General features: G+C 37.9%; 1 protein-coding gene and 1 long non-coding RNA gene across 2 annotated transcripts in view; both read left to right on the top strand.

Moving 5' to 3' along the window:
* Positions 1-2,461, top strand: part of pctp (phosphatidylcholine transfer protein) — a 13,149-nt gene extending 10,688 nt beyond the window's left edge. Inside the window, exon 6 of the mRNA XM_032537643.1 lies at positions 1,542-2,461. Within this exon, the coding sequence (XP_032393534.1) occupies positions 1,542-1,616 (75 nt within the window). The 3' untranslated portion in view covers positions 1,617-2,461. The remainder of the gene's footprint in view (positions 1-1,541) is intronic.
* A 6,143-nt stretch (positions 2,462-8,604) lies between these two features.
* LOC116703061 (uncharacterized) overlaps positions 8,605-23,850 on the top strand; it is a 54,612-nt gene continuing 39,366 nt past the window's right edge. The window contains exon 1 of the long non-coding RNA XR_004335326.1: positions 8,605-8,688. This is a non-coding gene — a long non-coding RNA (uncharacterized LOC116703061). The remainder of the gene's footprint in view (positions 8,689-23,850) is intronic.

Raw genomic sequence — 23,850 nt, forward strand, 5'->3', positions numbered from 1 at the left:
AAAAAAAAAACAGCACATTTTTCTCCCACCCCAATTGCTGTGTGGACTAGTCAGACCCTCCTCCACAGCGCCGGGGAGGAAGGTCTGGCAATGCAAGACTACTGCAATATATACAAACGATGTAAGCTTAAAACATTTACAGCTTTAAAATTCAATGACCCAGAAAGTATCTTAAGGGGCATTTACCACATGCTGAACAGTTACAGAATGCCCTTACTGAGATCCAGAAAGTGTAACTTCACATGACTGGCTTTCACTAAAACATCTAAAGTGCAGACTTTAGTCTTTAAATTGTTTTATTCTCATGGATTGGAATTAACAAGCAAATCTCCCATGAAATGTTTGCCGGATGTAGTGGGTTTGCTGTATTATGTAAACCAGCTTTGTTTGGAGAAATTTCTCAACAAAGATGGGGATTTCTATGGGCATTATTCTGCTTCACGCAAGGGAAAGGAGTGTAAAATAATGATGTGGTTGTGTATTGATAGGTGACTCCACAACAATAGGAAAATGGCCACATTTCTTCTTCCTTGTTTTCTTTCTGTCAGCGAACACATCACAGCCGAACCTCTTGCACAACAGCCAGACTCACAATTTAGTCGTTTTCATTTACATTTGTTTCTATTCCTCTTTTCAGACAATATCAACATAAAACAACCGGCTGACATTTTTTAGAAATATCCACTCTTGCGAGCATTTTTTTAACACAGATTTGCCTTTAAATGTAGCTGTTAGTGTGGTTGTACTCTTAAGTGTTGATTTACGCATTTGTGAAAATCAAAGAGTTTCTTGCCAAAAGTTAAAACAGCATTTAACCGTTCTTAGGGCTGTGCAATTAATCAAAATGTAATCATGATTACGATTTTGGCTCCCAATCATCACAAAAACAGAATAGTCGAGAAAAACAATTATTTAGCTCATTACGTTTAAGTAAACTCTTATTTTTCACATTTGTGTGTTTTTGACAGTTTATTCATGTTATTTAAGTTCAATAATTGAAACGTCTTTCCAGAAGTCAATGAGTAATCGTGTTAAATTATGGGGATTTCAAAATTGACCGAAATAATTGTGATTATATTCTTTGCAGCCCAGTGGTACTGGTGTTGTTAGTTACAGGAGAGCCTTGTTTGAAGTTTTGAAATGGATGTATGATATAGTATGTTTAGACTTTATATAAATATATTATATATACATATATATTTATCAAAAGGAAAACTTTCACTGACATGTGGAAGTCGTGAAGAAACTATTTCCCTGCAGCGCGTCACAATCCCTAAAATGTGCACACGTTGGCAGTTGACCTACTCACACAGATCTTTGATGATGTCTTTAAAGAGGGTGTCAAAAGGGTTCACTCACAGGCCTCGCAGAGCTCCGTCCCTCTGGCTGCCTTATGGTTTTCCATCATTATTGTCAGCAGATGTGTTGCAGGGTGACGTCAACAAGCTCCTCTCTTTGTTGCCCCACCTGGGTGGGTCTTCTTGGCACATGTGTTCATGACGCTCACTGATAGACGCTCTTTGTGTGTTTGTCTTTAACAGACTGGGGTTCCGGGTTTCTTAACAGACATGCAGAAGGCCTGCAGCAATTACAGCAACTTCTGCCAGAAGAAATGAAATGCAGCTGACGGGACAATAGCTCATGCACAAGGGCTCAATTTTACGTTCTTTGTTTTAGTTTTGGGAGGTAGTCTGATGCTGTGGGATCAAATGGGACTTTTCTGAATGCGGTGCATGTGGCACGGTGTGGGTTGCTACTTGTCATTGTAGCAGGCTGTTGATTCAGGCATGATGTGCATGACCAGCTGTTCTCATTATTAGGCTGGTGTGAAATCAATTCTTTCATTGTACTGTATTAATCAATACTGTATTTCCTTTTCTGTGCAATCACTGTAAGCTTCAAGTCCCCCCAGGATTTTGGAGCTTTAAAAAAAAAAGAAAATAGTTTATATAAAAAACTCAAATGTATTAATACTTTGCGGCCTATATGGTGAAACAATGCTTAGTTCAAACGAATGCCTCTTTCGTAAGATTTCATTGTTTTAAATGTGTTTACTGTACATTTGAAATATGACGGATGTAACATACATTCATATATACATACAAGTCATTTGATTTATTGTACAATATTTTTGGTAACATTGGAATCATTCACTAATTATAATGAAGTGAAAATGACAAATCTGTACTTTTGGAGGAATGTTTGCTTATTTTGATTTTCTTGTCATTTCCAAGGGTTCATTAATTATGCAAAGACCATGTTATTATACTCTATGTTGATTTATTATGGGTGCATACGGACAAAGATACATCTCTGAGGTGTAACTGTATTGATTTTAGGCTGTACTTATTTCAGTGCTCCTGTTAATATAGGTGAAAATGGTTTAATCTGGTCATGAAAAGCCTATTACTGTGTAATATCGCTGTGTTATTGAAATCAATAAACTTTCATTTTAAATGTAGCACTGTAAACTGTCTATTGAACTTTTCTTACACACAATGATGCTTTTCAAGTAAATAGATGCTTTCAAAAGGTCAATGGGTGTGCACTATAATGTCCCACAGATGGGATGCTACCATGGTAACCTCAGCAAACACTTATTGCTGCTCCTACAGTAAACAAGGGGCTGTAGTTTGAAGTACAGTTTGCTGTGGAACTGTAATACAGAGATGGGTTTCTGTTATTTCTATCCTTATCAAGGTAAATGGGTAGGACAAAATAATGGAAAATGAATAGCAAATTGAAAGCTTATCTGAATCCCATTTAAACCTACCTGCAGAAACAACATCCCAGCAAGACAGAGTGTATGAACAGCGACTTTTGAAATATGCATGTAGGATTAATAGACAATAATTAACATCACGTCAGGCACAAACCTGTATTTTCAGGTTCATTAGGGGTCTGTGCTAAGTACAAACAAAATAACAAACAAAAAACATTTTGCAGACAAAACAGTTTTAGAGGGAAGGGTTATTAAAACAGAATGTAACTTCAGCAAAGTCTAAATATATATCAATTTGAGACAATATACAGAAAAGTATTTTTTTAAGATGAATGGGATGGATGTGAGGTAATTATTTAAGTTATATCTGATTAACACTGGGTGGATATTTGTTTTGTACCTAAAAGATGTGGGATGGTTGTCCCACATCTATGGTACATGATGGTACTTTATGTGTTTTTGTCATTTCTGTCAGTATCTTTATGTTTTTGATTACACACATGGGCAAGTTTACGTTATTATAATATTTCAGGGGTAGCCAAGCGTATTTCGATGGAACAATATCCCCTATCAAATAATACGCCCGGGCATGTGCAGAAAGGCAAAGTAGCACATGCTGATAGAGAGCAAATTTATGTCGAACACCAACCCCTGCTCCCGGACTTAAATAATTCCAAATTTCAATTATTATCTTTCTCCACATCTTAGATAAACGCTGAATTCTCAACATGAACTTATACTATTATTATAGGCTACTAGACACAACACTAGAAAAGTCTTAATTAGCCTAGTTATTAACAGGTAGCTAACGCTAGGCCTACCGGGTCCTTCGCGCACAGGCAAGTGTAAAGACACCTTCTTTGGGGCGCGAGCCTGTCAAGGCACACTTTTCCTTACCAGGTGGAGGTGCTGCTGCAGGTAAGTGTAGGCTTTATTAGGCCATATTTGGTTATTTCATGGACTAATGCGGAGTAGAGGTTTAGGTAGGCTTTAAATATGGTTTTATGGTATTTTTCTTTGTTTTGAGGATAGGAGTGATTCATTTTCAGGGCTTTTACTAGCTAAACGTAAACTTTAGCATGCTAGCTATCTTGCTGCTTACTGTTAAGCCTGTTAACTTTGTGGCATGCTAGCTACCTGGCTACTCCATGTTTGTGGCTGTTTGAGACAAAAATAGTCACACAACTCTGATAAAATACACTGTCTGGCCAAGGCTAATTGGAAAGGCTAGCATTAATAGTAAAGAGGATATCTCTAAAGCTGACTGCTAATGATAACCAGGCTGACTTTCACAATACCGTATGTAAACGTACCATAGTTAGCATGACTAAGTTTCCCTAAATTTCACAGCCATTGTTTTATATATTTGAATGATGTACTACCACATTTGTTGAGCTATTTTTTCTTACTGCTTGATGAACGTTTTGGAAAATGTTAGAACTTAACATTTAACATTAGGTTCTGGGGTGGTGGCCATTATTTTATATGTTCATTTACAAGAATCCATGTATACTTTGCGTATGAGTTGGATTTTTATTTGTTTTGGTGACTGTGACGATTGAAGTCTTTCACCTTCCTTGAAGTCGTCAGTCAAAACATGTGTGCTTGTTATATTTCTGCATGACAAAATAATGAATATTTAACACATGTGAACTTCAAAAGACATTGTTTACTGAATGTGAACCAGTTTACCTTTAGATGGGGACTATGATGAGATAATGACCCACACACCCACACAAACAGTGTCACTTTGCACACATTGCATTTTTTATCCCGTGTAACTTCTTATTTATAAGCTATTGCATGTTTATTGTCACAGTTTCGTTTTTGCATGTTGAGGCCACATCTAGGACGATTTTCTGTCATGACTATAACGTTTTTATTTTAATGTGAATACTGTGGGCATCTTGGCTTAGAAGCCTGTTTGCTCCCTTAATGTGTGTTTTTACTCATAGGCCATGCAAACTACAGATATGTTTATTCATTACAAGAGATCTCCCATGTGTGCCAGCCCTCCCATGAAATGTCCAAGCTTAGGTGTGAAGTATAGAATTAGAGCTAGGTGTGGATGTGACTTCTTTCCCCATCAGGAGATGCTGTGATAGTGTCTTTTGTGTCGACAAAAACACAGTGTGGAAGCATACAGCCAGATCCTGAGAAGATTTGGTGTCTAGTTAGGGTGGCAGTAGCTCAGTCCGTCGGGAGTTTGGGTGGGAACCGGAGGGTCGCAGGTTCAAGTTCACATACGGACCAAAGTATGGTGTTGGACTGGTAGCTGGAGAGGTGCCAGTTCACGTTCTCGACACTGCCAAGGTACTCTTGAGCAATGCCCCGAACCCCCGACTGCTCGGGTTCCTTTACATGGGCCGCTCCCTCACTCTGACATCTCTCCATTTAGTGCAGGTATAGGTACTGAGCATGTTTGTGTAATTCAGGCATATGTGTAATAACAACATAGTGTAAATTGTAATTTCCTCTTGTGGGATTATTAAAGTATACATTATTATTATTTATTATTAGTGTTGTTGGTATGGCTGCTGCAGCTGCATGATGAGTCAGAAGTGCACTGGTGGTGAGTCTGAAACATTCACCAGATTTGAAACAGACTTTTTATCACTGCATTCTGGTGACACAGAGATGAACACATGAACATTATTCCAGCCATGTGTGACAGCTGAATGACTCTTTCCAAAACCATTGGCATTAATGTGCTGAGAACATTCTCCTCTCTTCTGGGAAGTCTTTCCATAAGACTTTGAAACCCAAACCAGGAAAAGCAGCCCAAAAGCCAAAATTGATCCTGGGTTTTCCACATACTTTTGGCCATATAATGTATACATTCCATTTCACTGTCAAATCCAGGCCGTTACTTTGTTGTCTTTTTCTTTAGCATCTGAATACTTCTCCACCCAGTAATTTTAGTTGTAGTAGCAGTAAAACTAACACAAAGAAGAACAATTATATTACAATTTATAGTAATTTGATCTGCCACTAATTATAGAATATTGAATGATCTATCAGTTAATTTCCATATTCATCTAAAGCTGTAATTTACAATAATTTTCTTGGTCAATTAATCATATATTATGAATATATAAGTGTTTGGTCTATTAAACATCAGAAACGTAACTTCCCCAGAGCCCATGGTGATGTCTTCAAATTGCTTGTTCTGTTAGACCAACAGTTTTTGTTCACTGTAATATATATAATGATATACTGTATAATGGAGAAAAGCAGTGAGCAGATGATGACTAATTAATTGTCAACTTGGAATTGGATGAGAATTTAAACCTATATTTGCGTAAAGTTCAGTGTAATGTAGTATTGATCCCAATATGTTAATAAACCGTATAATATCATCAGAGGTGGATGATTTTCAATAGAAGTCCTGATAGACAGTACAGTGTAAGCCCACTTCTTTGCTGCCTCAGAGGAGTTCTCAGTGGAAACCATGAATTACGGGGTCATTTCCTCGTTGCCCTGAGTTGAAAAAGTGAAAGCGGGCTGTGACACGCCCTCTCACCCCTGCCCTGTTTTCTCTCTCTGCTGATCAGTTGTGAGACTGACGTGTTAGCCCAGATGTTTCCTGAGGGCAGAAGATGGTCGTTTTTTCCTATGAGGTCACTTTGCTGGTGGTGTAGTGATGGCTTTGGTGGTCTATTATGTTTAGAAACTGGAAGGGGAACAGATTGATAGAGATGAAGAAATATTTGTAGCTTTGTTTGATTTCAATTTCATCTTTAGCTTGTTGTGAAAGGAAGGATTGCATATTATCCGTTTAGAGATGAAGATAATAATGATTGTGATAAAGACTTGACCAATTATTAAATTGTGCATGCAAAAGGAACATGTAACAATTGGAAATCATCCTTAGGTAAGGGGAAGCCACAAAATTAATATTTTATTTCTTTACGGTATCCTATACTGTTGTATTCTGCATTTGTTTATGAAAACTGCTTATATTATGCACAAAAAGTCAGGTGTGTCACATTTTACAAACAGTTTAGTAGTATCCTCAAAAAATAAAAGTAAAGTATAATATGCAGGTACAATTTGGACATACTAGAAGAAGATCATTTGGGTTTTGGTTTCAACAACTTACTTTTTCCTGGCAGCATTAGTTGAAAGTTTTTGCATGAAATATTTGTCTGTTTTACATACATATCAAATGTCAAACTCCAGCTGGAAATGTAGGCAGATTTGTGATGTTTTTACCCCCTCTGCTGGTGGAAGTTGTACACTGACTGTTTAAAGTCTTGTGTTTGGCTTACTGAGAACTACGATGAACCTCAGACTCTTTATTGCATTAAGTATCAACAACAGATTCCACATTTCTTTTTTGTTGTTGTAAACATTGCTTTAATGCAGGTCTGGTATATCTGGGAAAATTAGTTAAATTTAATTTCGAGATTTAAACAGTCACACTTCTAGCCTCATTTGTAAACCGTTCACTTTTAAGTTAAGGGCGTAGCAAATTATGATTTTCTTATTTTGAACAAAAGTGAGATAGAGAAGGATTGAGAGATGGATAGAGAGAGAGAAAGGCCATATTAGGCCAGTATTTAAGATTCACCATTAAGCATTAATTTACATTATGTAATATCAGCATAATAATACATACTATCAGAAAGATGTCACAACATATTAATTGGAAACTGAAGATAAGAAATAAAATAGCATTACGTAATAAAGTTAAATGTAGCATGCATCCGCATGGGAAAAACAATCTGATCCCAGAATATGTTGTGAGAAATGAGACTACTTAAATAAAAGAGCTTACTCTTACTGTACATACAGTGTATCGGATAATAGAAATAAAGACTGTTTTGGGAGTTGTGTAAGTATGAGAAGTATAATAGAACATAATGTTGGATTATCGTATAAAGATATAATTCTTCACCTCTTTGCATTCAGACATGTTGTGATATCTGGTGTTGTCAAGTGAAACCTTTGAAACAAAATGAAAACTACAAAGTGTAAAGTAAAATGGCAGAAAAGTCTACTGCCATGACTTTATCAGCATGTATCCTATTGAACCCTCGTATAAAGTTTCGATCCCATGTACGACGGGGAAAAAGAAAATGTTGTGACTCTGCATTTGTCTACTTTGTGTAGTAATAATGTCAGAATAACGCTATTGTCAGCAGGCCTAATTTATAAATATGTATACCTATATACTTTTAGGTAGTGAGTCATTAATGTAGCAGTGACAATGTACTTACTTAATTCCAGTTTTTGATGTGAACTGACTGATTAGATCTGAAAGGGTGAGCTTTAGTTTCAACAAAGTTCTCATCCGTTTGTTTGGGAATAACAGTGGTAGCAGTGACAAAAATCAGACCCTTAAATCCCACTTTAATGCAACATTTTATCCTCTGGAATGTCTTGGGTGAATAATATTCAGTTCTGGAGTCTTTCCACTGCCAGTCTTTCACAAATGGAAGAGAAATATATTTCTTGGCTGGCCGTTGGGTTTTAGAGTGAGGTTCTTTTGATTGGTAATATACAGGGCTAATTAGCTTAAGAAAGTGATATAGTTTTTCTGCTGGACTGCTGCTCCCCCTTAACGTCAGCTCAGATTTCCCAGGTGCCTCGCTGTCTGCCAGAGGTAACAAAGTAATGGCTTGGCTTGGAAGCCTATTTTTCAATGTGTTTTTTTCAAATGATTTTTAATAGATTACTATTAGAGATATTGGAGTACTCAAGGGAATCCTTGACCCTGAATATGCCTTTAATTCTTCTTCTACACTCTGCTGTGCAAATCAGCTATATTTTTGTGGAAGGCCTTCTACCCCATTATGCATAAGCCCATTTTATAGACGGGGAACTGGAAATACCAGTTTCAGTGCTTACATTTCTTTTTTTTTCTTCTCCATCACAGAATGATAGAACACCTTGTGATTTCCTGTGATGTCAAGACACTCTGATGGCTGACAGTCTTGCATCCAAACCACAAGTGTCACAGTGTAAGTACATCCGTCAACTTGGGTACATTTGTCATAAATGTATCAGTTTTCTTTTTTTATATTATTGTTTAGCCCTACCATTAAGGCAGGGGCAGGTTCAAAGAAACTAGTTTGTATGATGTGTTGTCTGACTACATCTGAAGGCAAAAGTGTTATAGCTGCTGTCATAGAGGGGCAGAGACGTGATAATCATTCATATCAGGGCAACCGTGCACACTTCCAGAAAATCTACCAAAGTGTTGCACTCTAAACATAAAACATAAAATTGATATAGTAGTTGTGACAAAAAAAACAACAAACAGAGACAGAAGTTCAAATCCTGCCTTCTTTCTCACCTCTGCACACCTGGCCAATAGCTGAGCAGAGTGGGTGTGCTTGATGGACTGTTGGTTTCAAAAAAGCTACCTAAATTGCCAGACTTAGCCCCCCTTTATCCATCAGGGCTGTAAAGTGTTTTTACCTACCCTGCACCAACATAAAAACACTGACGGTGGCAGCCATGCTAAAAGAACTTAGCCAATGTGTTTGTGTGTCTGCACTGATTTTATTTCAATATCTTGTCTCAACTTACCCAACTGTATAGTCAATCAGGTGATCAGTAAACTGTTCAGCGCAACACCTAACAGCAAAAATCGCCTTGCCTTGTATCCAAAGATATTCAGTCACCGGTAACGCTGCATGTTTTGAATTTCATTTCAGATCACTCCCAGTATGATACATGAGTTTTTGTACTGATATAAAACACCTTTTTGAGTCATCAGTTTGGGCAATACAAACATGCTTAATGAATCAAAAGAACTAAATAAAATAATATATTAAGTTAGATATGTTTCCCGAAAATTTTCAAATGAAAGGATGAGTAAACAAACCTAGGAATATGACGAAGAGTTAGATGTCAAATTTCCATAACTTGTGTTCTCTTTTAGAGAAGGACTGAACTGCAGTGTTATAAACATTGTTTTAGTATGTTTTATTGGCAACGTTTTTGGGTCAGTTCTATAGTTGTTTTTTTGAAATCATACTACAAAACTTTCAACCCCTCCAGCACAACTATAGAAAAATCAATTCTATGCATCTGTAGACGCATGTAATGTTATAAATGTTATTCTAACCAAGAGAAGAACTTGGAAAGATACCAGCTGATAATGTTCAGATGTCTGCCTTACATTCATCTTTAAGCTACAGTTTTGAATGCAGCCAACCTAATACAGCTTGATGTCCACGTTAGTAATGTAGCACAGCTGTATTTCTCTCGAGTAAATCAGTCGAGTAAATCAAACTCTGAACATTTTGAGGTCAGAGAATGATAGTTCATCAAACTGTACAAAGCTTAAGTGGTTATTCAAATGAGTGGTTTCCTCTATATGAGCTAGTTGTCTTCAGGCGGTGTAATTTAGATATGATCTATGTGAGCATTTAGGAAACTACAAGAAGTTTTTTACTTTATATTTCTTTTTTGAGAAACATTAACAAATAACTACCTTAATTTATGAATATCTACTAGCTGTCATGTACACGTTTTTGTTGAACCCATGCAATTTCTAGGCAAGACCCGGCCTTCAATAGCATTCACACGCTACTATTGGCCAGGCATCCATGCTTACGATACCTCGTTACTGCTTCGCAGGGCGGGACTTGCCTAGAAGTTATTATAATAATAATAATAATAATAATAATAATAACGCATCATTTACACTTCTGTAACTGCCATCGGAATTCTGTAAGATCTCAAAAAAGATTTTAGTCAATTGTAAAGCAATCAAACAAACAGCACCTATTTAATGAGTTAAAGGTGCAATTTGATTTTCACTCTTTAATTCTTAGGGAACGCAAAAAACAACATGCACCCAAACTAGCTTTTACAGGTGTTTTGTGGTTGTAAAGATCTCCCTCTATATTTAACACAAGAACAATCGGAAAATGGTTAAATCACTTCTTCTGTATGCTCTGTGTAGGAAGACAAAACTGCAACACAGCCATCATGCGACCTGCATACTGAAATGCTCTACTGATTCTGTTTCTTCTTGTTCTGTAAACACATATGCTGTGATTTAACACATTCAAACGTGTGTTTGTTCTGTCTGATCACTGATCAAGCAGAAAATAGTGATTTGATGGGTCATACATGTTAAGCCAGGGACTCAAATCTTTCACAATCTCATTGTCTCAATGTAAAAAATAAATCAAATAAAACTCCACTCAGCTATATGTACATTTATGTAAATGAGTTCATGGCCAGGCTTACGTCTTTGTTTTTCAAAAGCTCTGTTTCCCTTTTATCTACACTAATAACACAAGGCCAAAAGTGGCCGAAGAGAAAACGATTGCTTTTCAAATTTAGTCAGCTTAGTGTGGATGCACGACACGCAGTTTGGAGACTTGAATCAGGATTAGAATGTAGGCTACTTATTATGACTTTATATCTGCACACTTGGCTATCCTGTAGAGAGGCTCTTTATTATCATAAGAAAGCAAGCAAAAAAACGTGAGAGGCAGATACACTGCAATTAAGACGACCATCTCTTTACGGTACACTTACAGTGAATGTATTTCTAAATTTAAACTCTGCTGCTTGTCTGTGCTAGTATGGATTTGATTGCGTGACAGTACTATTCATGGGCTGGGTTGCTCAGAATGTACGATTAATGCCAACTATTTGTTTTCCTGAGTGTTTTTTGTTGTTGCGTTCATTAAAAATAATTGCGTTTTCTACTGAGCATACCACAGACTGGCACCTCCTCTGAGTCCCGGCTCCTCTCTGGGCCAACATAAGCCCTGCATACCAAGGAGGGACCAGTTGTGTTTACCTCTCTCTGCCGGCACAGCCCGACGGCAGACTGAGGGTCCTCTCCTTTTTCCTCTGTGGTTTCTGGCAGCCAGCGCCAGATTCCTCCATGTCTATCACTGCAATCAACAGGCCAGACCCGCAGTCAGCCAAGCAGCTTGAAACAAAGCAGCATGAATGGCTGTGCATAAAGTAGGTGAAGCGCTTCTTTTGGGATACTGAGAGGAAGGATCTGTGCTTTCTCTCTCAGCTTTGTCAGTTTTCCACTCTTTGTCATCGGAGGACAGTTCTTCTTCATGATATGCCAAAGTGCGGCATGCCCCATTTCCTCCTCAGAAGAGGAACATGGAGCGGCATAACTTACTAACACTATCTTGAAAATGTCAGTATATTTTCTTCATGACAACTAGGTGTGTAATTTAGTGTGATTGGCACCTGACTGAGCTGTTCATCACTTGACTAAATGAAACTTCCAGCGTCCCACACCTTAAATTATGTTATTATCCCTCCTGCAGATGATTTTTGCTTAACCATGCACATAAAACCAAAGTGCGTGCTGATATGCTAAATGTCTTATTTAAATGGAAGAAGGTGTAAAGCACCCAGAAAATAAGGGTGTTGGTTAAAAATGCATGTAATGCAGGGACATGTTTACCATGGAATGATAAATAGCATGATTTGCTCTGGCACCATCCAAGTGCTTTTCTTGGAGCACAGCTTTACCTTCAGTGATTATTTGGATTAGACTAAATCACACTAATACTCCTCAAGAAACAGCAGAGAAATACTAGACCTGCACTTAAACAACGTGAAGTTTTTCTCTGTGAAAACTTTAAACCTGTGACTGGTGTAGTTTTATTGAGAAGTCATACGTTTAGTAGGCAGGTTTAATTATATAGCACTCTCCTGTACTGAAGCTGTGAAAGCCCTTTGCATTTCGTAAGTATGGGATCTTTCAAATTATTCTGATGAATGAATCTTTTTGTTTATGGACAAAGGAGACAATCAAATGTTGCAATCAGCTTTGTAATCTGTCTGGCTGTCTGCCACAGTGACATTTTCCTATTCCAGACATTTATTATCAAGTCAGACATCCTGGACACATTAGCAGAAACTGAGTATGTTGCCCTAAACAATCAAATGTGTGACTGACATAATATGTCCTATCTACACCATTTTCAGTCAACATGGAAGCTGCAATTGCAACTTATGACAACGTGTATAGCTGCGGCAATCTCATCCATGCTTTCCCTCAATTTTTGTGGCCAATTTCTTTGTTAGGTTTTTTCTGGCACAGGAGCGATTACATTCCCGTTCCTAATTCTGCCTAAAAAGTTTTGATTTGCTCAGTTGTTATATCCATCCATCCATCCATCCGTTGATGAGCACATCAGACAAATTTTCCTCCCTAGAAATTATCAGACATTTAAAAGAATGAAAAACCAAAATCAAAATGAAAAAATTAAATGCCACTGGTCTTAGTCAATGTCTAGGAATGAAATGTCATCACTGACCAACTCTCCTTAGCTCGTATTTAGGAATAAAGATGATAAAAATAACAAAGCAGAATCAATTCCAACTGCAGCAGCTGTTCAGTGGAGTATCATCCTTTTAAAATCTACGTATTGATGTCTTCTTACGGTTTTCACATATAATCATGTGTTGGTAATATAACTTTTGTACCTCATTTTCTTTAAATGCCTTTTTCAGCCTTAGGTAGCACTTTAGTACGTGGTTTGTTGCATGCTGCATTTTACACCGTAATTATCAAATTAACCAAGAATGACTTTGCGAAGACATTAATGAAGAAAAAGTGTTTTATGATGTGTGTAGATATGAATCTCTGTGTCTCCACTGCTATGTGGGTTTTAGTAACCCCACACTTTCTATTTAGCAGTGAAACGGTTTTAAGAGAAATGTTTGTTATTTCACACCAAGCATACGGAGCCAGCAGTGAACCCGTCTGTGAACTTAAGTGTTCTTCTATAAACTTCTCAACAGTGTATTCCCTAGTAAAAAAAATGCTGTGTTGGTCAGAGATGGATAGGGGGCATTTTGGGACCAATAAACCCAAAATACACAAATACCTCAAATGAGATGTCTCATTGTAGCCTGCAGACAGATTTACAGATTCCCAGAATCAAAGGGCAGTCACCCTTATTCTGTCGCCTTTCACAAACAAAGTGGGAGTTGGGGGAGGACACACAATGGCTGTGACAATATTACTGTTATTATCATTCCGAGGGTGTTCATTCCACACTATCAAATCACTGGTAAATGATATAATTAGACATTTTGAAATCCCGTATTGTTTGGCTTCTGAAAGTGCTTAATGCAAGGAAGGCTTAATTAACCTGAGGCTGCATATTTGTGTTCTTAACCTGTTGGAAAACCTCGCCTGACCCGATCTCTCTATACGACGGCAGTAATGAGCAGTAACGACTACACGTCCTCTCGCTGCTTTTCAGTAATGCACTTGGATATGATTGAGTCCTGCTCTTCGTTGGCTCGTTTCAGACACGCGCTTGAAAAAGTACCCCATTACAGACCCAGTTAACTGCAATAATCCGGGCTCTAGCGGGAGCACATCTTGCAGGATCATTAATACCACTGGTCATTACGGCTGTGCCCTTGAATCCACACATTCCGGCAGGAATCGAAAGTGTTGAATGGCTGCAGCCGTGGCAACAGAAATTCTGCCTCTTTCACTTTCTCCTGGAAATATGCGTCTTAATCGACTGCATTGCACACTTGTGTCTGGGGTCAGCGTCGGGTCCAGAGTAGAATCATTTCTCCACATTTTGTTTTGGCTGATTTCACGTTGGAACAGTAACCTCTTGCATCCACAAGCAAAACAGAGTTAACAAAATAACACTTGTGTACATAAATTATTCAATCAACCTCAATTTAATCTGGTTATTTTGTTTGCATGCTTTTGGAGTCAGGAGATAGGCCAAGGTCCAGACTCTCAGCTTGGCACGTATCAGCTCTGCCGCCGTTAACTTTGTGTTTGTAATTAGTTTAATTCTACAGTTATTATGTCGTCTCACAAGGAATTTAAGCTGCTGACTGGATTCTCACAGAGCTTTGCCATTCAGGCTTGTCTGGATGAGTCTGGAGCCACGGTTATTACGTGGGATGAGTCCACATGTTGTAGTTTGTTTCAGCTCTGCATCTCTAAACTGTTAGTGGCACACACACTCTTCAAAATTAGGATATATACACAATCACAAGCAGGCTGAGCTGCATAAATATTGTGAGAGAAAAACGCTTGACCTTGGAATACCAATCTTCAAAAGAAATATGGAATGAGTTGAGCTAAAATCTGAGCTTGTTTAAAGAAAATTTAAATAGACTTTAGATGGAGACTTGTTAAGGCCCCACTTTTTCGTAGGTGATAGCATCAGCCCTCCCATGTCCACTGTTGCATGCTGTATCATAGATCAAAACCAGCCTTTTATCTCCTCATGCATATTTCTTCACTTCTTTCTGACTCTCACTCTAGACAATAATTATCAAGATATATACCTAGGGCTGAGTATCATTTGACATTTTTTGGTAATGGTGCTCACAGGATGCCTGAGTTTTAACATTTTAAAACAGTTTAAAAATATTACTAATTTCACTACCTTACCGTTACAAATTTAATATTTTTTTCCCTACAAAGCACTTTTCTATTAAACAAAAGATGCCAGCGTTCTCAACTTTTTCATGTCTAAACACAAACATTCAGTCTCAATTTGCAAAGTTTTGAGTAAATCATCTATAGTCCTGCTAATTTCTTTTTAAAATTGATATTTTTGTCATACCTGCCCAGGGACTACAGGTGGAAATTAGCAATAGCTGCTATAACCTGGTCCAAGACATAATCTGTTGTTTTACAAGTTTAATGTTTATTTGTGCATTGTCCCTGTTTCAAATTAATACATTTCCATTTCCATTACAATTCAGATGATGTTTTGTGAAGTTTATAGCAAAAAAATTGCCACTGGTTAAAATTTAATATATTTGAAATTGTAACATGACTGCAACTAATGATAAATTTCATTATTAATTAGTTTTTTTTGCTGACCAGTAAAAAAGGCTGTACCTGACGTTCAGAAAATTAATATAGCAGTAAACCAATATTTGCTTTGTCGAGATATAGTGGAAGTACTGGCATCCTGAGCACACCCCCTCTGTGTGTTGTAATCTGAGTTTCTCTTTGTTCGTCTTTATTTCTCTAGCCCATCCGGCTGCACATGCATGTTAGTGCATACGAGTCCTTTGTGCTTCAGTATCAGACTCGGAGGGCCGGGACAAAGCGTCGGTATTTTTACGACTTGGGGAGCGGTTTGTGAGAGCTATGTGGAAGAAATCCCAGACTTTTTTTTTCAGTATTTTGAGTACTTTGATCCTCTTGAAAATTTCCATAAATTAATAGAGCCCAGCGTGACATCTTTAACTTGCTTGCTTTGCTCGACCAACAGTCCAAAACTCCAAGATGTTTAAACTACAATCCTTTAAAACAGAAAAAAACAGCAATTTTCTTCACATTTTAGGTGCTGGAACCAGGCAAAGTTTAGCATGTTTGCTTCAAATGATGAATCAGTTATCCAAATTCAGCAGTCAATTAAGACATTATTCAAAACGTAATCAGATGTGTCTTTCAAAATCCTTAATCTATATAGGAATTGTGTTTTTCTTTCTGTGCCATTTCCTTTTGTCAATCTAATTTTCCATCTTTTTTTGCAATGATTATCGTAATGACATGGTGTTTAATTTAAACGCGCATTGACCTGATAGATGAGTACATCTTTGAAGTGACAGGATGTTCATCATTTCCTCAAAGAATATGCGGCAGTGATTATACGTGTTACCGTATAATCTGAACTCTTTACCTGCCGCATGCTCCGAGCGACCTGGTCAGGATTGGAAGTGGATTGAGAGGAGCAACTTTGCCCTTTGTAGTCCCCTGAGAGGCCGGGTGGACAGGGATTTGTTTAGTCTAACCCCAGCGTGCTTCTTCTTCTCCTTAAGCCTTTGGAGACGCCAATCTCAGAGTGTCTGAATGACCGGCTGCACATCATTCACTGTCAGCTCCCCAGATCCTCATCAGATTCTCAACCAGTTACACTGTCCTATAATCCACAGCCATGGATAGACATCACTCTCATAGGAATGTCATGTGGTTTGGTTTGTTATTGGTTTATATTAAGATTTCACTTTTAGAAATTTAGAATTAATTAAGGAAAATTGTTTAAATCTGGCCAAATACAGAGGACTTCTCATCATGTTGACATGTTTGAAATGTGGTTATGACCTACAGTCAGTGGTTAGGACTCAGCACTTTCTTTCACTAAAATGGAGTGGTTAACATTATATATCAAATCCTCATAATCAAGCATCAAACAGAAAGAGTTTAATTCAAATGATGCCGTGTTGCACCTATATGTAGAACTCTGTGGCGAAGGAGTATTTATTCACCAAAGTAAAAGTAGTGAAACCACAATGTGGAAAAAAAGTTCTGCTGTACGAGAACAAGAGCAGTCACTGCTTTAACGTCTTGATGCTGAGATGAAATTAGTTGTTTTGCTCCTTATCATTTTTTTCTTAATCAGTGGGTATTGTCTCTGACAACTAATAAACATAACTATTAAGAAGTAGTACTTAGGCCACAAAAGTGAGGAACTCATTCTGAAGGATGGACCCTTTTCAGGGTTACATTATTGTTGCATCAATGTGTTGATTCTTTTGTTACTAGAGTGTCAGATAAATGAATAAAAAATACAATATTATATAGTTTAAAGTAAAAAACATTGCTCTCTTTTCAGTGTATCTTTCTCGGCAAGAATTCAATCTTCATGAAAGTCTTAAACAAGAAAGAGAACTTTGTCACTCTGGGAAATGTAGAAAATTGTAGCCTAGAAATCTAGACGCACCCTAGCTGCAGCAAATGTAATTTGAAGGTAGGGTCAGTCTAGCAACTCTCTGTTGGCTTTCGAGCTGGAAAAACCAAATTCTGGTCAGGCCAATCACATTGTGTATTGAGTCGGTGGGCGGGCTTAACGTAAGGATGGCAGAATTGCAACGGTTCTGCATACCCGGAAGGGCATGAGACGAGAGGTCTCCAGGCTGCAGCCATACCCAACTCCGCGACTCTAGAAGACTTAAAATTAAGCACTGAAGTCTTATTAAAAAATTCTTAAAAAAGGAAGATGTGTTTTGCTGACCGGATACGACAAAAGTTTAATCTATCAACTAGCGTTGTTCTGGTCGATTGTAGCGCTATCCTACGACGTGCAGACGGAATTTGAAAGACAACCGTTTACTCCGCCCCTCGGATTGAGCCCTGCCAATCGTGAGTTCCCAGACCCAACATCTTGATGTGGGTCTGGCTTGTTGGGCTAAGGAAATTGCTGACATTCAAAAGACTTAAAGTCATTTTTTCTATTTAGTTCAATGACCAGTGTCGGGCAAGTTACCTTTAAAATGTAATTAGTTACAGTTACTAGTTACTTCTTCCAAAAAGTATTAGTAAAATTAGTAAATTAGTTACTCAAATCAAATGCCATGTATGTAGATTTTATATACTGTATATATAGTGGATCGGTACAAATAACACAATAGATGTTTTGGAACTTTTTATATTTATTGCCCCTCATCTGGGCTCGCCGTACCTGTCTCTTGTTGACTGACTTGCTTGTGTTGTTCGTTGTGTGTCTGACTATGCGTGCTTTCAAACACCCACCCAACTCTACCTCTGTTTGAAATTTTATTCAACCTCAGCCAATCGTCAGCACTTATGCGCTTTACTCGTGCACTGCCCACTAAGAACAGTAAGAAAAAGTCTTTGCCTCTTGGCTCAGAGATCTAGTTGGTATGATAAAAAAACAAAACAGCTTCAATTATAGTAACACGCCGCATATTTTGGCAGTAACTTACGGCGTTAGTTAAAATGGGAAGAGTAATCAATTAGATTACTTGTTACTGAAAAAGTAACGCCGTTAGTAACGCCGTTATTTCAATCACGGTCATTGACGACCAGTGTTGCTTACATGTAATCAACCATCAGAATCCCAGATTGGTTGAAGTCTAAGAGTGAGTGCAGATTTTGCCTTGCTGTGTTGAAGGAAAGCAAAGGAGAAGCCATAGCAGGCAGTACAGAAGTCAGCTATCTGGCCAGTCAGAATCACATTACACTAAAAACCACCCGACCACAGACTCCACAGTTTCACCATCAACACTTTCCTGTCCGTCCTCACCAGCTGTTTATTGCTGCAAAGAATACTGTGAATTGGGTAACAATATTAAATAAATCCGCTGTGTAGAATAAATGCTGTCTGTCAAGCTGCGACTTTTATAACTACATCTCTGCCATTCTGCAAACTCTGCAAAGACCAGAAGATCCTGTGCCTTTTTTTAAATTTTTAGTTATTTTTTCATAAAAAAGCTCCTCAGGGAAAAGAATGGAAGTGTACAAATAGTCCTAAAATGTATGACTTTTTTCAAAACATTTTGCATCATCAATGCTCCGAAAACTGCTCAAATGATTTTTGATTTGCGTTTTTGAACTGCATGCTTCCCCTTTAACAAAACATTATTATTTTTTTGCTATTATTTTTTAAAATGATTGACATAAACATCAGCAGTGCTCTCTAAAGGATCTGGGTGGTCTAAGTTGGTCTACTTCGTGGGAGCTTCTCGGTTGACTGTCTCTGGACTCCTCAGGTAATTTGAGGGACTTCTAATTAATTGTTACAGCATGGCAACTAGCAATCCCCCCACCCCCCGTCTTTGCTTGCAGACCACAGTTGGCGTCTAAAAAAAAAGAAAAGGTAGAGAATTGTAACTGTGAGTCAGGGTCGGGTACCGGGCCTCTGTCTCCGAGCCACTATTTTCATACTTCAGTGTCTGGGAAGCTGAATTGTGGCAATAAATGTTCATAGGCGGTATGATGGATTTTCATGCCGGGTAAGAATGGGTCAGAGCAGCTGCACAGAGCAGAGCAGTGTCGGGCCGAATATAAAAAACAGATGGACAGATGATGGTGGATTCATGTCATATTTATCCTATAGACGCATCATCGTTCCAGTCAATTTAAACTCTCCAGTTTCCTCATCAGTTAACGCTGACTAACTAGGGAAAATTTAATTTGCATCAACCTATTGTGAAGTGAATTTGTGGAGGAATTCAGTCCAAATTTGACCAAAATATATTTTTCCTGGTTGACAGCTGAATGAGCCTTTGTTTGGTCATGATAGCGGGTTTTTTTATGACACTAAAAAAGCTGATATAATCCAGTCATTATAAATATATAGCCCATAAATTATACATTTCCCCAAACCTCCAGAGGCATTCGTTACTTAATGGAGCCAAAAATCTGTATTTGTCTTGAAAAAGTATTTTATTCATAACAATTTCCCAGTTATGACACCATGACACAATTGATATGCTCAGATACATATCACTATATCATGTAAATCCAAAGATTATTCATTTACAAAAACCTTACAGCAAGCATTTGAATAATAAACCCCTAAACTTCCCCTGTTTGTAAATCCTTTTAGCAGAGGTATTATTACATACAACAGTTTGCAGGGACTATGTTTACAGGCATACTACTATTCCACTTTTATTCCAAGTATGGCACTGATAGGATATTTTGTTTATTAAACATAGTCGCTGATTGAATAAAGAACATTGAAACTGAATCAGCCTATTGTGAGGAAGATTTCTGGAGGAATTTAGTCACTTTTGTCCCAAGAAGATATTAGTCTTGGTTGACAGATAAATGAACATTTTTATTTATTAATCTTGAAAATGTCATCATAGTGTTTTCTTAGTTTTGATGTCATTAACAATGGTATGACCATATTAAATATTCCTACAAATGCACTTCATATGGATGGGTAATCAGATTCTTCAAAAAATGTAGTATAGTATGGTAGATACTGAGTTCACACCCAGTCCTTCAGTACAGTATATGATTTGGTATTTTAGTCCACAACTTTGGCATTCACAGAAACTTTCACATGGATTTGAATAATATGTTTTTTTTAACTTTGTAAGCACATTCTTTTCCTGTCTGAAAACAGTTTTTTTATAGGTATGACTTTTTAGCAATAAAAGCCCAATAAAAGAAGTTACATAATTTTAAAGACAGTGAGGAATGTTGCCTGGTAAAAGTTATTTTATTTATTAAGAGGGTCAAATTAGTTTAAAATGTACAATAACACAAGAAAAGCTGCTTCCTCAAATTAAAGAGGTTTTTAAACGGAGACAATGCTCTTGTCTTTGCCTTCATATGGGCATTTAAGCACAGCTTCTGTTTTTCTTTAATAAAGCACCAGCTTGAGTCACAGAGTCGGAAGGGATCGACCATCCCAGTTGCTGAGACGAGTTAAGGATCTTAAGCTGGGTGTCTCTGCTCTGCACCCAGTGGGCTTAAACATATATCACACTGGCAGTAGGCTGTTTGCTTTCAACCCCCTCCCTCCCTCCCTTCTCTCAGCCGGGCAGGCCACTGATCCCCTCTTTGTCTCTATCTCACAGGGAATCCCTTCTAGTCAGGGACACAACGTTGAGTTTTCACAGTCAAACAGCACCCATGCTGGCCGAGAATTTCTTTGATCCCCAATGAGCTTGTATCTGATGGAGCTACTGAACAACCTCCCTCTACCAGGTTAATGATGTGTGGTCAACTTAAAACTAACAAAATGAAAGGATTAGTTTAAAATAGGCATCTATATCTGTTTTGCTGTTAGCACACAGTAGTGATTTTATCCAGTATCCAGTTCATTAGTTTTTTTTTGTAGTTGTAAATACCAGGCGTCAGGTAGGTCTTCCTGGGAAACATATTCTGAACCGAGCAGTGATATTTGAGTACTGCCTACAGAAACTCAAACTTTATCAACACAGAATCCAAAGAAGACAACATTGCAGTGTTAAATTAACAATTGATCTCAAGACAGTGCAAAAACACATAGGAACACTTTAATTTAAATCCAATTAGTTGGCTGTATACATGGTTCATAACACTTAAATTAAGTTCTTTTTAAGTGATCACTACTGTCAACAATAATAACTTCTCCTGTGACGATATATTTAATATCATATCACCTGCGGTTTATTTGATTGTCTTTCATTGTCTGTATATACACCAGACTCCAGTTATAGGTGTCCAGTTATAGTTGTTGGTGCATACTTTTAATAAACAGTTATATCTGCTTACAACAACATTGTAATAGGTTATTATCCATTTAATTGTTTATATGCTCATATCAATACGTAAAAAGGGGAACTTAAAATGGTTCCAGAAGTGATTTGTGTGCAGCCAGAAGTCAGACCTCCTGAGTTCACACTGCGGGGGATACGATAGAAAAATATGCAGAGATTCTGAAGGAGGGCTGGTGTGGCTGTGAAGACTGAACTGTCCTGCTGACCCCCTGTGACTCCTTTGATCACTGGACCTTGGTGACAGTGCACCATTTCATGCCAAATTGCTGTCCCGCAACATGGCAGACCATCTATCAATCTAGATTATCCCCAAAGAAACAACATTTACCTGCAGAACATTGAAATGCTACAAGTAGGCATAGAAGACAAACACAGAGAATAACGCTCTGCAGCAGCACGTGTGTTTGGGACCTAAACTTAGTGCTAAGTTAATTTAGTTAATCAATCGATTAGTTAATTGAAATGATATCAGACAACAACAACAATCTAGACTACAAATTCATTATTTGGGTTCTTTATAAAGTTGAAAGTACCAAACATTCAGTATGTCTTTTTTTATTGTAAATATATATACAGTATATGCAGTATAATCAGGGTGCGATTTTCTGGGGGGTGGGGTGGGGGGCTGCCGGAATTCCCCTTTTCTAGGTGTACATATAGGGCTGCACAATTATGGGCAAAATGATAATCACGATTATTTTGATCAATATTGAGATCACGATTAATTATCAAGATTATTTGTTGATTTTAACAAAAACAAATTTTATAGTCTAAAATGGACTATTTATAACTGCTTTCACATCCATATTATGCTACATTCTTCTGTCTTAAGTTGTGTAGACATACAGCTGCAACACATTAGCTATCTGAAGTAAATAGACTACGATGTATTTTTAAAAGCTCCTTCACTTTTTTTTCAACAATAACTGATTAAAAGAGCTAGGGAGAGAGAGGGAGTGTGATGGAGGCTACTTACAGAGAGACGGCTGACTCATTATGAATGGGTCCAGCACGGGGCGAATGGCGGCTCAGCAGAGTTACACACGTCGTGTGTATGAAATGTCTATCGTCACCGCGCTGCATTTTTACCAGCGGAAACACTGGTACAAATACAGGTTTGCCTCTCATTCTTTTTTTTTTTTGTTTTGTTTGTTTTATTTGTTTTGTTATAACTACTTACACTTTTCTGTTCCCTGTATCTGTCTTTTATTGTCTGTAAAGCGTCCTTGAGTGTTAGAAAGTCGCTCTTAAATAAAATGTATTATTATTAGGGATGTCCCGATCAGCATTTTAGGCCTCCGATCCTTATCCGATCTTTTAACCTCAAATCCGATCCGATTTCGAGTCCCGATCCGATATTTTGCCTTTAGTATTGAAATTGATCAAACTCAAAGATATTTTGAGCAAGTAACCCAACTTTTTATTAGACTAATATTTTATCAAAAAGCATTACTATTAATATTGTAAATCCCATGACTCTCAACTACTGAGATGGGCTGGTTGTCAAGAGCAATAAATTCGACCATCCTTTCTGTGATCTTCTTCGCTCTATTATTTTTGTTGGAGTATTTGTCTCTCCTCATAACGTTTGTTGCTTTGCTTTAGCAACCTTTCCATCTGCAGCTTTACAAAACGCTTCATCCTTGCATGGTTTTTGTCCCAAATGACGAATCAAGTTCGTGGTGTTAAGTAGCTCGCTGCTACCTCCTCTTGAAATTGCCATGTTGCAGACATTGCAAGTAGCTTTAGGACAGTCTTCACTCGCGAGAGTAAATACTCCACACTTCTGACATGCTTGCTTGCACCGCCGCGGAGGTTTGTATGCACAACTACCGTCACCGTAACTAGCGTACTTTACGGCAGTTGCCGTAAAGACGGCGCGACTAGTCAGGTAATGTAGCCGAGCTCCGATCACGGGAAAATAGGAAAAGATCGGGCCGATCCGATCTCGAGATCGGGATCGGGACATCCCTAATTATTATTATTATTATTATTATTATTAACAATATACAGCTGTGTTAATAACAATTAAAACTGTGGACAAATGTCAGAAGTGTGGACTGGCGGCCACTGATTCTCTCCATGTTGCTATCGCGGCGTGTGCGAGTTAATGGGGGCGGGGCTGCGCGGAGAGTAAGATGAGAGATCCAAACACAGGC

The sequence above is a fragment of the Etheostoma spectabile genome, chromosome 15 (assembly GCF_008692095.1).
Source record: "Etheostoma spectabile isolate EspeVRDwgs_2016 chromosome 15, UIUC_Espe_1.0, whole genome shotgun sequence".
Lineage (NCBI taxonomy): Eukaryota > Metazoa > Chordata > Actinopteri > Perciformes > Percidae > Etheostoma > Etheostoma spectabile.